Source organism: Moschus berezovskii, chromosome 12 (genome assembly GCF_049115385.1).
Source record: "Moschus berezovskii isolate FMDL1 chromosome 12, NW_MosBer_1.0, whole genome shotgun sequence".
Classification (NCBI taxonomy): Eukaryota; Metazoa; Chordata; class Mammalia; order Artiodactyla; family Moschidae; genus Moschus; species Moschus berezovskii.
The window spans coordinates 76,399,236-76,416,024 of NC_142471.1; the positions used below are offsets into that span (position 1 = coordinate 76,399,236).

A 16,789-nucleotide genomic window follows, 5' to 3' on the forward strand; every position below is an offset into this window, starting at 1 on the left:
TAGTGAATAACGGAACAAGTGGTCTTCAGTCTTCACAAAAACTCTAGATAATATACTGTCATTAATAGTCTATTGGATTAATTTTTATAGTCTTTGGTGGTAACAGTAAATGCATGTAAGTTACATTTTAAAATGTAGATTTCTAGGACTGGCTCTAAAGGTTTGGTGTACTTCATTTTATCATTTTAACATGTTACCCACTCAGTTGTCCTTTGGAAGGCAGGTTACATTCCTGTAAATAGCGCTATATGTCAAAAAGAAGTTTTTGAATTTCATTTTTCTGTAGAATCATTGTTTGTTGGGCAAGGGGGGAGGGTGTTTACCTAAAGCTGTCTGTATTTTAATGGAATTTACCAAACACTGTATTTAGTCCACTGACTGTTTAAAGAAACAAAATGATTTATTTGTATAAAATTTAAACACTTTTTAAAAAATTTTATTTTATATTGAAGTATGGCCAGTTAACAATGTTGTGATAATTTCAGGTGGACAGCGAAAGGACAGCCATACATATGCGTGTGGTTTAAAAGAGTTACATGGTGGTTATCTAACATTGTAAGAATATAGTGCCCCAGGTATGGTATATAGGTGCAATTTTCTTAATAAATCCTGCCTTATTTATTTACTTTCAACAAAAAAAAATGGATGATGGAATGTGAGCTACATGAGAGAGGAGACTGAAATTTTAGAGTACTTATATTTCCATTGTAGGTACTCAATAAATACTAAGTAAATGAATGACTGAATACTTTGAGCATGATTATGTAGACCTGAAGGTAACGTTTAAACTAAATGTTGACATAACTTTGAGAAGATTTTTAGAAAAACTTAGGCTTAATTGATTGCCTTGTATGAAATGGATCTTGGGATGTTTAATAGGTTTATTCTCATTGTCAGTTTATTTGTAACAGGTATATTCGTTGGAGGCAAAATTACATTTTTTTTTAAACATTTTAAGACCCGTATTATCAGAAATAGATGAGTACCATGTTTCTTTTATTCTTTTAACAAACATTTTAAATATCAGTAGGAATTTAATAGTTGGTGATGGACAGGGAGGCCTGGCGTGCTGTGATTCATAGGGTCGCGGAGAGTTGGACACGACTGAGCGACTGAACTGAACTGAAGTATCGTTATGTGCTTCATATTGTTGGCCATTTTACAAATGTGAAAAATAACTTGGATGTTAACGGTAAAGTGTAAAAAGTATAAGGCAACTGTCCTATAAGATGAAGATCTCCTGTTCTACAGGAGTCCACAGGAAGACTTGAACATGCATGGTCATGGCGTTAATTCATAGTCACCAAAAGTTGGAAACAGTTGAAATGTCCATCGGTTAGTGAGTGGATAAACAAAATATAGTACATTATACAATGGAATACTACCCAGTAATACAAAAAATAGTGCTCATACATATGACAAAATAGATGAAACACAAAAAACGTATGTGAACAAAATCAGATATGTAAGAGTACAATATGTACTCTTAACATATAATGCAAATTCCATTATATGAAATGTGTATTTATAAGGCAGAACTATAGACACAGGAAACAGATTAGTGGTAGATGAGGGGTGGGAATGGAGATTGTCTGCAAATGGACATTAGGGAATTTGGGGTGATAAAAGTGTTCTAAAAGTGGACTGTGGTAATGGTTACACAAATATGTAAGTTTACAAAAACTCATTGGATTTTTTTACAAAAACACTTAAAATGGGTGAATTTTATAATATGTATCAGTAAAACTTGAAAAAAAGATTACCTGTTTTATTTATTGCAGTAAAATAGTTAAGGATCTTGAACATATGACAGATGCTAAGAAGAACTAAAGAGGGGATGGATGAATGAATATTAAGCAATGATTCCTTTCTTATTTCTTCCAGTTTTATTGAGATATGATTGACATATAGCACTATATAGATTTAAGGTGTACAACTTAATAATTTGACTTATATACATCATGAAGTAATTATCACAGTAAGTTTAGGGAACATTCATCTCATATAGATACAAAATGAAACAGAAAAGAAGTTTTGTTTTCTTGTGGTGAGAACTCTTAGAATTTACTGTCTTAACAACTTTCATGTATGTTGTACATTACATCCCTGATACTTACCTTCTAACTGGAAATTTATACCTTTGACTGCCTTCATCCAATTATCCCTCCCCTCACCCCTGGCCTCTGGTAACCACAAATATCTCCTTTTCTATGAGCTTGATTGTTTTTTGAAGTATAATTGACTAACAATACTGTATTAGTTCCTAGTGTACAAAATAGTGATTTATTATTTCCATGTATTACAAAGAACTTCCCAGGTGGCACAGTGGTAAAGAACCCACCTGTTAATAAAGGACATGCAGGAGTTCAATCCTTGGGTCAGGAAGATCCTCTGTGGTAGGAAATGGCAGCCCACTCCAGTATTCTTGCCTGGAAAATTCCATGGACAGAGAAGCCTGGCAGGCTACAGTCCATGGGGTCACAAAGAGTTGGATGCGACTGAGCACACAGGCATGCATACATTACAAAATGATCTCCAGAGCAGTGATTCCTTAGAACTTGAAATAAACCAGTAAGGAGTGGGGAGTGTCACCTCTACTCTCCTTCTGCAGCCAGAGCAAGAATTCAGCTCTCCTGCCAACCTCTCCTCCCTTACTCCCTTTTAGAATTGCTTTTGTATGTGATATATTTCCTTCAGACAGTAAGGTTCTTTGAAATAGATACCCGTATAACATCTCCTTTTGCTTCTAGTACCATAGCAAAGAATGGAGTATATTAACAATGGAAATTAGGATCTATGGACTTTCTGTTATGAGTAGTGCTATTAATTATGGTACCACTTGGTTTTTTTTCCCCTTCAACAAGTGTCTACCGAATGTTTATTTTATGCCTGAGTCCTTCCTAAAATACGGAATTACAATTTGGAAATCAGATGATTTAGGAAATAGCAGATATTTTTTCCATTTTTAAGGATTTTTAGAATGTTGAAAGCAGTCTAGATGATTAGTGGTTTGTTTTTTTAAGTGTCTTGTTTGAACTTTTGAAAATACATTTAAGAGCGTTGTTTTTAATCCTCACAATCCTCTGTGGTTTCCATTATTGCTTTTTTTTTTTAACCTAAGAAGTGATTATTTCACAAATATTGTATAACTTTAGTATGTATTAGATGAATCTTAATTTCTGGCACTAAGAATAAAGAGCTGCTGTCTTTTATTTTACATTTATTTTTAATATTTATAAAAAGAGTATATGTATATAGTTTTAAAAGTTAATACTAATTGGATTATAAAGAAAATTAACATTCCCCTGCCTCATCTCTCCTCATCCAATTTTTGCTTCCTAGAGGCTGCCACTCCCAATAATTTAACAGTTTCTTCTGCTGTTTGCTTTTATATTTCTAAGTTATAAACTTATCCTGCTTGTTATCTGTTGACTTCCTGTTGTGAAGATGAAGATTTGACTGTTTGTACTCTTGACTGACAGCAGATTAATCATATGCCAAAAATGAAAAAAAATTAAGTAGATGAAAAGTCCAGATAGTCTCCAAATCACTTATGTTTTAAACATATTCACTTTCTAGTAATTTTTATTATTAGTTTTCTGGAATAAGGAAATGATGTCTTAGTCTCATTCTTGAGTACTTTGAAGTAGATTAGAGTATTGCCCCAATTGCAGGATGAGATTTGTAACTTTAAAAAAATGTTTAATTGCAGTGTAATTTCTATACAATAAAATTCCTCAATTTTTAGGTTATTATTCAGTGACTTGACATGTATAAAGTCATACAACCCCCAAGACAATTATGATACAGAACTTTTTTTTTTTTTCACCTCAAGCATTATTATCTCATGCTCCTATAGTCCGTTTCCTATCTCCACTTTCTGATCTGTTTTTTGTCACTATAGTTTTTCCACCTCTAGAATTTCATATAAGTGGAATCATATGTATACTATTTTGTGTCTGACTTCTTTCACTTGGTGTAATATTGTCTGAAATTCATTCATGTTGTCCTGTGACTCAATAGTTAAGTCCTTTACATTGCTAAGTCCATTGTATGAATCTACCACAGTTTAATCATTTACCAGTTGATAGACATTAAGTTGTGTATAGTTTTTAGCTATCATAAGAAAAGATGCTGTATACATTTACAAACAAATATTTCTGTGGAAATGTGTTTTCATTTTTCTTCAGTTCAGTTCAGTTCAGTCGCTCAGTCGTGTCCGACTCTCCGCGACCCCATGAATCACAGCACGCCAGGCCTCCAAATTCTGGGTCTCATTGTAACTGTGTATGTAACTTTATAAAGAAACTACCAAACTATTCTCCAAAGTGGCTGGACCATGTTCCATTCTAACTAGCAGTGTAGGGTACTTCCAGTAACTCCAAATCCTGGATAGCACTTGGTATTGTCAGTCTTTTAAAATTTAGCCATTCTAGTGGGTGTGTCATAGTATCCCACTATATTACTTTGCACTTTCCTAGTAATTTTGAACATTTTGTTATGTGTTTATTTGCCACTGATATATCTTCTTTGGTGAGGTATCTGTTCATATCTTTTGCTTTTTATATTTTTGAGTTGTTTTCTTATTAAGTTGTAAGATTCTTTGTAAATTCTGGATACAAGTTCTCTATTATATATGTGGTTTGCGCATGTTTTCTCCTCAGTGGTTTGCCTTTGTCATTTTCTTAAGAGTGTCTTTTGAAAAACAAAAGTTGTATTTTTTGATGAAGTTCAGTTTACATGTTTATCTTCTAAAGTTCATGCTTGTTATGTCCTAAGAAATCTTTGCATAATTCAAGATCATAAAATTTTTCTCTTAATGTTTTTATTTTAGCAGTTTTATAATATTAGTATTACATTTACATCTAAGATTAATTTAGAGTTAAATTTTTATAGAAGGTGTAAGGTAAGAGTTGAAGTTCATTTTTTGGCAAATGGCCATCCAGTTGTTTCAGTATCATTTATTGGAAAGGCATTTCTGCATTTAATTGACTCGGCATCTTCATATAAAATGAATTGACCACATATATGTGAATCTATTTCTGGACTCTCTATTCTGTCCCATTGATCTCAATATTTATATTTACTACAATACCACACCATCTTAATTGCTGTAGTCTTTCTAATAAGTCATGAAATAAGGTAGTATAAGTCTTCCAAATTGGTTCTTGTTTTTCAAAAGTTCTTTTACTATTGTAGGCCTTTTGCATTTTCACATATATTATCAGATCTGCTTTTCAGTTTCTACAACAAAGCCTACTGGAGTTTTGATTGAGATTACATTGAATCAATAGATTAATTTGGGGGGGCTTGACACATCTGAACAACATTGAATCTTTTGTTGTGTGGACATGGTATATCTCCCCATTTATTCAGTTATTTAGGGTGGTTTTTTTTTTTAATTCAACAGTATTTTGTAGTTTTTTATAGTATGGGTAATGCACATATTTTGTTGAGTTAATGTTTGTTACAGTAGTTAATATTCTTTGATGCTGTTGTAAGTAGCAATTGAATTTGGTATATGGCCTTTATAAACTGACTTTGCTGATCTCACTTATTATTTCTAGTAATTTGCATATTCCTTAGAATTTTCTAAATATACACTAAATAATGTTGTTTACTCCAGTATTATTCCATGGAGAATCCCATGGATAGAAGAGCCTGGAGGGCTACAGTCCATAGGGTCACAGAGAGTTGTCCATGACTGAAGTGACAGCACAGCACAATAAAGCTATTTTTACTTCTTCCTTGCCATTCGGTATGATATTTCTTTTTCTTGCCTTATTTCATTGGCTAGGACTTCTAGTACTGAATAGAAGCTGATGAGAGGAAACATCCTTGCCTTGCTTTTGATAATGGGAAAACATGTATTCTTCCACCACTGAGTATAACTGTAGTTTTTTGGTAGTTGCTTTTAACAAGTTGAGGAAATTCCTTTCTTTCCTAATTTGCTGAAAGTTTTTATCATGAATGGATGTATGAATTTTGTCAAATGCTTTTTCTTCATCTACTAAGGTTATACTATGGGTTTTCCTTTTTATTCTGTTAATATGGTTAATTACATTGATTGAGTTTTTTGAATCTTAAACTAATCTTGCATTCCTAGAATAAACCCTACTTGATCATGGTGTATTTTACAGTACTGCTGCTAACCATCTCTAGTTAGCAGACTCCACAAGTTTCAGGATGCAGTCCCCAACATGAGTGACCTCACTACAGATGCCAGACATGAGTTCAAGAGTTCCCAGCCACCCAAACTTCTGACCAACTGGCTGCAAATTTAGGGGTTCCCACAGTCCCCTCAGGTTCAGTAGTTTACTGGAACTACTTGTGAACATACTATACTTATGATTTCAAGTTTTATTATAAATAATATGAATCAGGACCAGCCAAATGAAATGCATAGGTGAGGTCTGAGAGAGTCCTGGGCATGGAACTTTTGTGTCATCTTGCTAGAGAATCAGAATGCCCTACCCTCCTGGCAGATTGATGTATTCCTCAACCAGTAAGCTCATCGGAACCTTGGATTCTAGAGGTTTGTGTTTGTTTTTTTCCCATGTTATTATGTAGTCACAATTGATTGAATCCTTGACCATGTGATTGAACTCCATCTCTGCTGACCCTCTTCTCCCCAGAGGTTGGCTGCTATCAGTTGCTTAAAGCCCAAATCCTCTAATTACATGATCTTTCTGGCAGAACTAGTGCCTGATTTAAAGTCATTTCCTTAGCACAAACTCAGTTGTGGTCCAAGGGCTATAACTGAGGAAATTCCTATAACTGAGGAAATTTCAAGGGTTCAGAAGCTCTGTCCTTGGAAGTTGAGACAAAGACCAGGCAAGCTTTTATTTTTTTATTGTAAAACTGATAGTTTCTATAAATTTGCTAGTATTTTGTTAAGAATTTTTTTTGTCTGTGTTCACAAGGGAATGGTAATCTATGGTTTTGTTTTTCAGTGTAATTTGTCAGGTTTTGATATCAGGGTAATATAATCCTCAAGATGATTTGGGAGATGTTACCATTTCCCATATCTTTTGAAATACTTCCTGTAGAATTAGTATAACTTATTCCATAAATGCTTGGTAAAATTTGCCAATGAATACTTCTGGGCTTGGTGGGTTTTTTTATGTGGGCAGGTTCTTTTTATTATAAACTCAGTTTCTTTAATAGATGCAAGACTATTCATGGTTTCTGTTTCTTCTTGAGTTAGTTGTGTTAATTTTTATCTTTCAAGAAATTTGTCCATTTCATCTCACTGTGGAATTTATTGGCATAAAGCTGTTCATAATAGCATCTTATTATCCTTCATTGTGTTTTGGATCTGTAGTGATGTGCTCTTTTTCATCCCTGATAATTGGTTTGTTTGGAGTTTTTTTGTGTTGGTAATTTTTGCCTTTTTTCTTCATCAATCTCTGAAGAGGTTCATCAGTTTTACTGTTGTTGTTTTTTTTTTTTTTAAATCAGCTCCTGGCTTTATTGATACTCTCTTTTTTCCTGTCTTCTATTTTGTTAGTTCTTGTTCTTGGCTTTCTTACTTCTTCCTCTACTTGAGAGTTTTTCAGCCCCAGTGCTATTGACATTATAGACCAAATAATTCTGTTTTGAGCATCACTGGATGTTTAGCAGCATCCCTGGCCTCTCTTCACAGCATATAGTAGTATCTCCCTGGTATGATAACCAAAAATATCTCTGTACATGTATGCGTGCTAAGTCGCTTCAGTCGTGTCTGACTCTTTGTGACCCTGTGGACTGTAGCCCACTAGGTTCCTCTGTCCATGGGATTCTCCAGGCAAGAATACTGGAGTGGATTTCCATGCCTTCCTCCAGGGGATCTTCCCAACCCAGGGCTTGAACCTGCATCTTCTGCAACTCCTGCATTGCACACTGATTCTTTACCGCCGAGCCACCAGGGAAGCCCCAGAATATCTCCAGACATGACCAGGTATCTTCTGGTGGGAGAAATAGCCGCCAGTTGAGATCCATTGCTCACCTTCTGTAGGCTTAGTTTGGTTCTTTTCTACCTTCTAAAGATGGAAGAATTGATTTTGTAGTCCACCCCTGCCTCCCACCCCAAAGGATTTAAAGCTAGAAACATTTTTTTTTCTAAACACTGCTTTAGCTGCACTCTGCAAATTTTGAAATGTTGTATTTTTTTATCATCCAACTGAGGATACTTTGTTTTCTTTGTGATTTTTTAACTTGCAACTTATTTCCTTCCTCTATTTATTCCATTGGGTTTAATTTGCTCTTTTTGTAGCTTCTTAAGGTTGAAGTTAGACTATTGGTTTTTAGCCTTTTTTCTTTTAACTAATAGAAGAATTTAATGCTAAATATTTAAAAGTACTGTCTTAGATACATCCAACAAATTTTGGTATGTTGTGTTTTCATTATTCAGTTCAGAATATCTTTGAATTTCTCTGTCATTTGTTCTTTGATTTGTCACTTATTTTCTAAGTATTGTTATTTTCCTAGTTATCTTATTGTTACTGATTTCTACTTAAGAGAACTTACTCTGTATGATTTTAGTACTTATAACTAATTTTTACTCAATTTGATTCATGTGTTATTTTTTAAATTTTTTCATCTTTTTTGAAAATGTACATACAGAAAAGTATATAAATCCTAAGTGTATAGCTTGATAAATTTTCACAAAGGTGAAGAAATAAGATCTTATAGACTTACTGTCAGCCCTACCCAAGGTAACCACCAATCTTCTTTTGATACCATTAGTTTTGCCAGTTTTTTACTTTATTTGAATGGAGTTAGGCAGTATGTATTTTTGTGTCTGCCTTTTTTCATTCAGCATTGTGTTGAAATTATGAAAATTCATCCATGTTATTGCATGATTGTTGTTCATTATCAGTGCCCTATGGTATTACATTATATGAATGTTCCACAATTTATTCATCCATTCTGTTGGGTTGGTGCAAAAGTAATTGCAGTTTTGCATTGTCGAAATTTGCTGTTTGATATTGGAATACATTCTTAAATAAATGTCATTATGTTACACATCATTTTAATGTGCATTTCTCACTTCATGTATTTTGCTAATGACATTGCTGTTTATTTTATATTTATTTTAGACTATGGAAATTATGTTAGGCAAAAAGCAAATTTGCGTGATTTTTTTGAGTTCAAAATGGGTTGTAAAGCAGAAGAGACAACTTACAATATCAACAACATGTTTGGCACAGAAACTGCTAACGAACTTCGAGTTCAGTGGTGGTTCAAGAAGTTTTGCAAAGGAAGAGAGCCTTGAAGATGAGGAGTGCAGTGGCTGGCCATCAAAAGTAGAAATGACCAATTGAGAGCCATCATTGAAGCTGATCCTCTTACAGTTACATGAGAAGTTGCCAAAGAACTCAGCGTCAGTCATTCTACTATCATTTGGCATTTGAAGCAAATTGAAAAGGTGAAAAAGCTCGATAAGTGGGTGTCCCATGAGCTGACTGCAAACCAAGAAAATCGTCGTTTTGAAGTGTTGTCATCTCTTACTCTACACAACAACAATGAAGCATTTCTCAACCAGATTGTGATGTGCAAAGAAAAGTGGATTTTATATGACAACTATCAAAGACCAACTTAGTGGTTGGACTGAGAAGAAGCTCTAAAGCACTTCCCAAAGCCAAACTTACACCAAAAAATGGTCATGGTCACTGTTTTGTGGTCTGCTGCCAGTATGATCCACTGCAGCTTTCTAAATTCCTGCAAAACCATTACATCTGAGAAGTTTGCTCATTTAATTGATGAGATGCATTGGAAACTAAAACGCCTCCAGCTGGCATTGGTCAACTGAAAGGGCCCAATTCTTCTCCACTACAAGGCCTGACTGCAAGTTGCACAGACCAACACTTCAAATGTTGAATGAATTGAGCTACGAAGTTTTGCCTCATCCACCTTACTCACCTGACCTCTTGCCGATCAACTACCACTTCTTCAAGCATCTCGACAACTTTTTGCAGGAAAACTGCTTTCATAACCAGAAGGATGCAGAAAATGCTTTCCAAGAGTTTGTCAAATCCTGAGGCATGATTTTGATGCTACCGGAATAAACAAACTTATTCTCGCTGGCAAAAATGTGTTGATGGTATTGGTTCCTATTTTGATTAATAAAGATGTGTTTGAGCCTAGTTATAATGATTTAAAATTTATGGTCAGAACCCATAATTACATTTGTACCAACCTAATACTGTTGATGGACATTTGAGTTTCCAGTTTTTGGCTAGTATGAAAAGAATGAGTATTCTCTTGTGTCCCTTAATGAACATATGTGTGTATGTGTATATATATGTGTATTAGATTGGTGTATGCTTGCAAGGGGAAATGCTCAGTCATAAGATATGCTTATATTCAACTTTGATATGTAAGTTATTAATTGTAGTTATTGCTATGCATCCTTTTTAGGCACTTGCTTTTTTATGGTCTTAGTTATTGTGGTTGGTATTGCTATGAAAGAAGTAGTACATTTCTTATGAGGCATTTTCCCTATCTATAGTATTAAAGTTTTACTGTCTTTAATTGTTTTTTAAGAATATGTATTCAAAACATTTTTTTAAAAAATATGACAGAAACAAATGTATAAAACTACTTCTTTGAAATACTTTATTGGCAGTAAGCATGATTTTCTTCTATTATAGTGTTCTTCAAACTTTATTGACCACTTATATACCACTAGCAGCAAAAAATTCTATATACCTAATATATTTATATGTATTTGTAATTTTATACATGTATTGCTGTACTAATATTTTATAAATACCAGAGTATTAAGGTTACATCTAAAAGTTAAGAAGAATAAACAGAAATAGAAGTTTTACTATTCAGCTAATTCTTTTTCAACCCCCTTCAGGTATATTCTTCGGAGACCTCTGCTCTAACAGAGCTGAAGTATAAACTTTAGGATACAGTTAGAAGATACTCATTTAGCTTCATAGAATGTGTTTCTTTTCATTGTGTGGAGGACACCATCCCTTAGGCACTTCAGGATTGGAAAGAAGTGAAATGAGAATGTTAACAAATTAGGGGCTGGCTCATTAATCCAACAAAGATAGAGGTCTTTTCTTTTGTTGGAAGAGAATATTAATTCTGGGAATGGGGTCTTTTATTTTCCTTCTGTGGTGGTACTAGTCTTGAGCCAAACAGTACCATTTTGTGCAATTTCAATTCTATGCTTCATTTCATTGACTGCCACCAAACTGCACCCTAAAGAATTAAAAGTTTATGTATTAGAGCAGTGTTGTAGTCAATGAAAAATCACAGATCTGGTTGAGATAATGACTTCCATTCAAATAGGGAATGTGTTACCATGTCTCTTAAAGGGATGTTATTTGTGAAAAAGATTATCTGTGATTTGATGATAAATAATAGAAATGTCTTGATCCCTGTCCTTGGAAGTTGTTAAGCATTCAGAGGAAGGGTGTCTGAAACGGAGACAGTAAGTACATAGAGTTTACTCTCAGAGGTGCATTTTTGTTAGGAGAAGAAAAGTGTGCTAACCAGATGGATTATTCAGAACATTCCAGGTTTATAGGGAATTTTTCATAATGAACTATTTTATTGGCATATTATTGGAAAGGCTTGGTTGGACACATAGGCTCAGGGAAGCAACCTCAGGAAGGTTTCTTCTGAGTGTGCTAGGATGTGATGTGTTCAGCTACTTTGTTTGCCAGCACTATTTGGATCATTATTTTCTCCATGTATGTATAGTTATACATCTTCCTGTCTATCATGCTTTCAGTCTTCTAGTGTCCTCACGGTCAACTAAATGATCAGAACACTTATATTTTCCTTTAGTTTCTTTTTTAATCATTATTGTTGTTTGTTTGTTTCCAGGCTAATTCCAAATGTACTGAGAACTCTCAATTTGTTGCCCCATGTAATATGTTTAACATTGTTTCAGGTAGTATATTTTCAGTCTTGTTAAAAATAATAAGAATATTTGCAGTGGCTAGGCAGTGGCAAGCCACTCCAGTACTCTTGCCTAGAAAATCCCATGGATGGAGCAGCCTGGTGGGCTGCAGTCCGTGGGGTCGCTGGGGGTCAGACACGACTGAGCGACTTCACTTTCACTTTTCACTTTCACACATTGGAGAAGGAAATGGCAACCCACTCCAGTGTTCTTGCCTGGAGAATCCCAGGGATGGGGCAGCCTGGTGGGCTTCTGTCTATGGGGTCACACAGAGTCGGACACGACTGAAGTGACTTAGCAGCAGCAGCAGCATTTACTGAATACTTACTATATGCTGATGCTTTTACATTACTCTCTATACAGAGTAACCCAGTCAAGGCATGTGGTGGTACTCCAGTTTTACAAATGAGAAAACTGTTAATTAGAAAAGTTAAATAACTTGTTCAAAGTTCTACAGCTAATGTGAGTGATAGGGCTAATATTTAAACTTTTTTTCCATTTTTATTCTGTGGTTTTGCTTTGGACTTCCCAACTCAGCTTGTTTTGCTTGTGCTATATCCTTTCCACACCTGAAATGTCTTCTCCCTACCAGGTCTAGTTTCTGGTAGGAGCAAATGTACTCATCATGTAAGCCCCAGACCAAATGCTCCCTTTTCTAAAGCCCCATTTGTAAGTAAACACTGCCTTCTTTAAACTCCCAGAATACTTTGTACCTTTCTTCATATATTTATTTTGCCTAATTTATTTTACACAATTATTCCTGTGTATGTCTTAATCTACCAGCTAGAGACTGTCTTTGATTCCTTGCAGCCTAAGATAGTTTTGAACATTGAAAATGTGCAGTATTTGTTGACCTGATATTAGAGGCAAAAATGTCATCAAAATAGGGAGTAAACACTACTGATGGATTTTTTTAAAAGTTGAGGGAACATGGCAATATGATAAAGATTAGTATATATGTGATCATTTTTGCCTCTTGGTATTTGGAAATCTTGTTAAATTTTACTAGTGGTATAACTAGATTTGGCATGTGTTTTCTGGTTTCGTGAAAAAGTTCATATTCTTAGCTATCATTTAATATTTTTTAGGAAGAAGATAAATAATAAAAATCTGAGAGAGGTGGGAAGAACCTGCTGTTTTAATTTTGTTCACAGCAGTGGTTCAGATAACGTTCTTTTGGTGCTAGCTTTGGATAATAGGTTCAATATAATACTGGGATTCAGCAATTGGTTATCTTTGGGTATGTATCTTTTGCAATTAACGCCATATGTGGGATGCCATACTGTTTTGAATAAGTATATGGTAAATACTTCTCTCTAAATAGATTGTTTCATTTATTACTTTAGTGTTTCATTGTTTTTGTTTTACTTGTTCTGAGTTTTCTTTTCAGTAAAAGGCAATTAAACCAAAATTTACTCACCAAGGGGGGATGTCTTATTTTGGGGAAATTTTATTATTGATCACCCTTTCAAATTTTGAACAATGCTTTTTGTTTTAAATCTCCTTAAAATATACCTATTACCTCTTCTAACTTACTTAGTTTGACATTTCATTCAAACAAGAAAGAATTTAAACCTTTTTATAAATACTTATATGTGGTAGAGATTTGGATGTAATTTATTTATTGAGTTTTGAAGTCTTGAGTTTGTGTTATACTAACAAGCCTGTGTTTTTATAGCTTCTTCTGAATCATACATATCCTTGCCATTAATTTGGCTGAACTCTTAAAGCATTCTGAGATTTTTAAAAATTTCTCTTTCGAGAGAGGTGTTTTCTTACTAAGATAACCTGTTGAAAATGAAGATCAGTCTTTTTCATCATGTGTCACTTAGACCTTACGATAATGCTAAGAAAGCAAAAGATGGACAGTAGACAGTAACTCAAAGAAGCCTTTTGGCCCTTGAACTAAGATGTGTGAGTAAAATTTCCACAAATTATGAGACTGATAAAAATATTGTTGAAGTTTAGGAATTTGATTATTAAATAATAAATATTATTTAATAATATTTAATAATAAATAATATTTATTAGAATAATAAAACAGATTAAAGTAATCAGTAATGAAATATTCTGAAGGCTTTTGACATTAATCAGAATACACTAAATGATTGAAGTTTCAGTTTTGATGCTGCTGCTGCTAAGTTGCTTCAGTTCAGTTCAGTTCAGTCACTCAGTTGTGTCCGACTCTTTGCGACCCCATGAATCACATCATGCCAGGCCTCCCTGTCCATCACCAATTCCCGGAGTTCACTCAAACTCATGTCCATCGAGTCGGTGATGCCATCCAGCCATCTCATTTTCTGTCGTCCCCTTTTCCTCCCACCCCCAATCCTTCCCAGCATCAGAGTCTTTTCCAGTGAGTTGCTTCAGTCGTGTCCAACTCTGTGCGACCCCATAGATGGCAGCCCACCAGGCTCCCCTATCCCTGGGATTCTCAAGACGAGAACACTGGAGTGGGTTGCCATTTCTTTCTCCAATGCATGAAAGTGAAAAGTGAAAGTGAAGTCGCTCAGTTGTCTCCGACTCTTAGCGACCCCATGGACTGCAGCCCACCAGGCTCCTCTGTCTATGGGGTTTTCCAGGCAAGAGTACTGGAGTGGGTTGCCATTGCCTTCTCTGCAGTTTTGATGATAGGAACTTAAATTTTTCTTTATAAAATTTTGTTATTGTTAATGCTAAATTGTTGTAAAAATAACGTTTGTTCAGGAGAATTTAGTATGACATTCTAATAGTAGTTAACTTTAGATTGAGTTTATTGTTCAGTGTAAAGATGTATATTTCTCATTACAATCTTATGAGGCAAATACTATTATTTTCCTATTTCATAGATGATAAAGCTAAGCACAGAGACATGAAGAGATTTTTAAAAGGCCACACAATATTTGATCCAAGGCAGTCTGGCCTTAGAGTCCGTGCTCTTAATCTCTTTTCAGTATTGCTTGTCACTAAGTGGTTAAGAAATTGGGGTTTGAAGTAATTAATTAAAAAATAAAAGAAGTTGGGGTTTGGAGTAAGAAAGACATGGACTTAAATCATGGCTGCAACTTAAAACTCTTAGGACAAGATCATGTCTCTTTACCTCTCAAAGTCTCAGCATTCTTGTTTATAAAACAAGGGTTGTTTGGAGGATAAAATGAGATAATGTATGTTAACTGTTGAGCAGACACTCAACTTGTTCAATAAATGGTAAGTAATTCAGTCCATTCTAAGGGAGATCAATCCTGGGTGTTCATTGGAAGGACTGATGCTAAAGCTGAAACTCCAATACTTTGGCCACCTCATGCGACAAGTTGACTCACTGGAAAAGAATCTGATGCTAGGAAAGGTTGGGGGTGGGAGGAGAAGGGGATGACAGAGAATGAGATGGCTGGATGGCATCACCGACTCTGTGGACATGAGTTTGAGTGAACTCCGGGAGTTGGTGATGGACAGGGAGGCCTGGCATGCTGTGATTCATGGGGTCACGGAGAGTCGGATACGACTGAACGACTGAACTGAACTGAATATTATTATAACAAATAGTTGTAAGTAAAATGAAAAAAGTTACAAAGACAACCATTGTTAGCATTTTGAGGTCTATCCTCCCAGTCTTTTAAAACTGTGTTTTTGTATTTTAGTAATATATCTTTTCTGTTGATGTTGTTTTTTCCTTGTATGACATTTTTGGTTTATGTTTCACACACAAAGAGGCTTGAATTTGTCTGTATCGCTTAGCAATAAGGCAAGCCTGTTTCAGCTTCTGTGCTGGCCAAAACTTTTTCTCTCCCTGTTTCAGAGTGGGTAAATGGAGATAGAAGACACGGAAGTACATACATTGTTTTTTTAAAAAACAAAAGAATGGGATTATGTTTGAATTCAATTTTCTGATAGAATGTCTACAAACCAGTAAAATGTAGGACCCTAGAAGTGGGCAAGAGAATATGTGCTCATATTAATTTTATTAAAAATAACAGTGAGATTCTAATTTCAAAATATTTAGTTGTTAACTGAAAACGCTCTATCTGAAGTCTTAATGAACACAGACTACTACTTCTTAATGAGTGAGATAGCTAGAAGTCTATCCATATATTGCATTGTTAAATTCACTCAGTAAACTTATTTAGCAATACCTAAACTAACCCCCCTTTTTATAGCCTTAGCAACACAACATGGCTAATGCTCTTTTTCCCCCTTTTTTCCCTCCCTTTTAGGTCTACACACAATGAGCTGGAAAAGAATCGGTGAGTCAGTGATGAGGTGTAGCTTTCATATATGTTAAAAAGCAAACTCCACACTTGACCTGTGAAAATATAATATTGCATATGTAGTTACAACTTTTTAACATGTATAATACATCATAATTCTGATACATGTGTATTGTCTCCCAAAAGTAGTAAATTTATGCTGTCTAAACTGGAAGACATAAACACACTTCAAGTTCATTTGAATTTTGGGTTTATGTTGAGCCTTCTTTATATCTGTCTTTGGAAACAGGTTAATTGTGAGAAGCTCATGGCTTAAATATGGTCTTGCTTAAGGATTAGGTTTCTGTAATGTTGCTAATAACTGTTATGGCAAGTTGTAGGACACTGAATTTCTCTTTCTTTGCAGTTTGTTCTTTCATTTGTTCGTTTATTCATGCATTCAACAAATCTTTATCTAGTACCATCGATATGTCAGTGCCAGGCAGGTGTAATGCTTTACATAAGAAAGACAAGAATGTGTAAGGCAGTTTCTGACCTTAAGAAATTCATAGCTTCCTGAGGGAGACAGATAAGTAGTTAAAATACTGTGTAGTATGGTAAATATGGTGATAGAGAAGCAGAGGATCCTGAAAGATCATTTCTGAAGGTCACCTGATTACTCTCTTGAAGGAATCTTGAAATGCTTTTCAGAGGATAGTGA

At 34.8% G+C, this 16,789-nt stretch overlaps 1 protein-coding gene across 3 annotated transcripts in view; it reads left to right on the top strand.

Annotated features, from left to right (window-relative positions):
* MXI1 (MAX interactor 1, dimerization protein) overlaps nucleotides 1–16,789 on the top strand; it is a 93,354-nt gene that overhangs the window by 28,114 nt on the left and 48,451 nt on the right. For 2 of the 3 annotated variants that reach the window (XM_055424681.2, XM_055424683.2), the window contains exon 3: nucleotides 16,096–16,125. The exons of the other annotated variant lie outside the window; for it this stretch is intronic. In XM_055424681.2, the coding sequence (XP_055280656.1) occupies nucleotides 16,096–16,125 (30 nt within the window). The remainder of the gene's footprint in view (nucleotides 1–16,095; nucleotides 16,126–16,789) is intronic. 3 annotated transcript variants of the gene reach the window in all.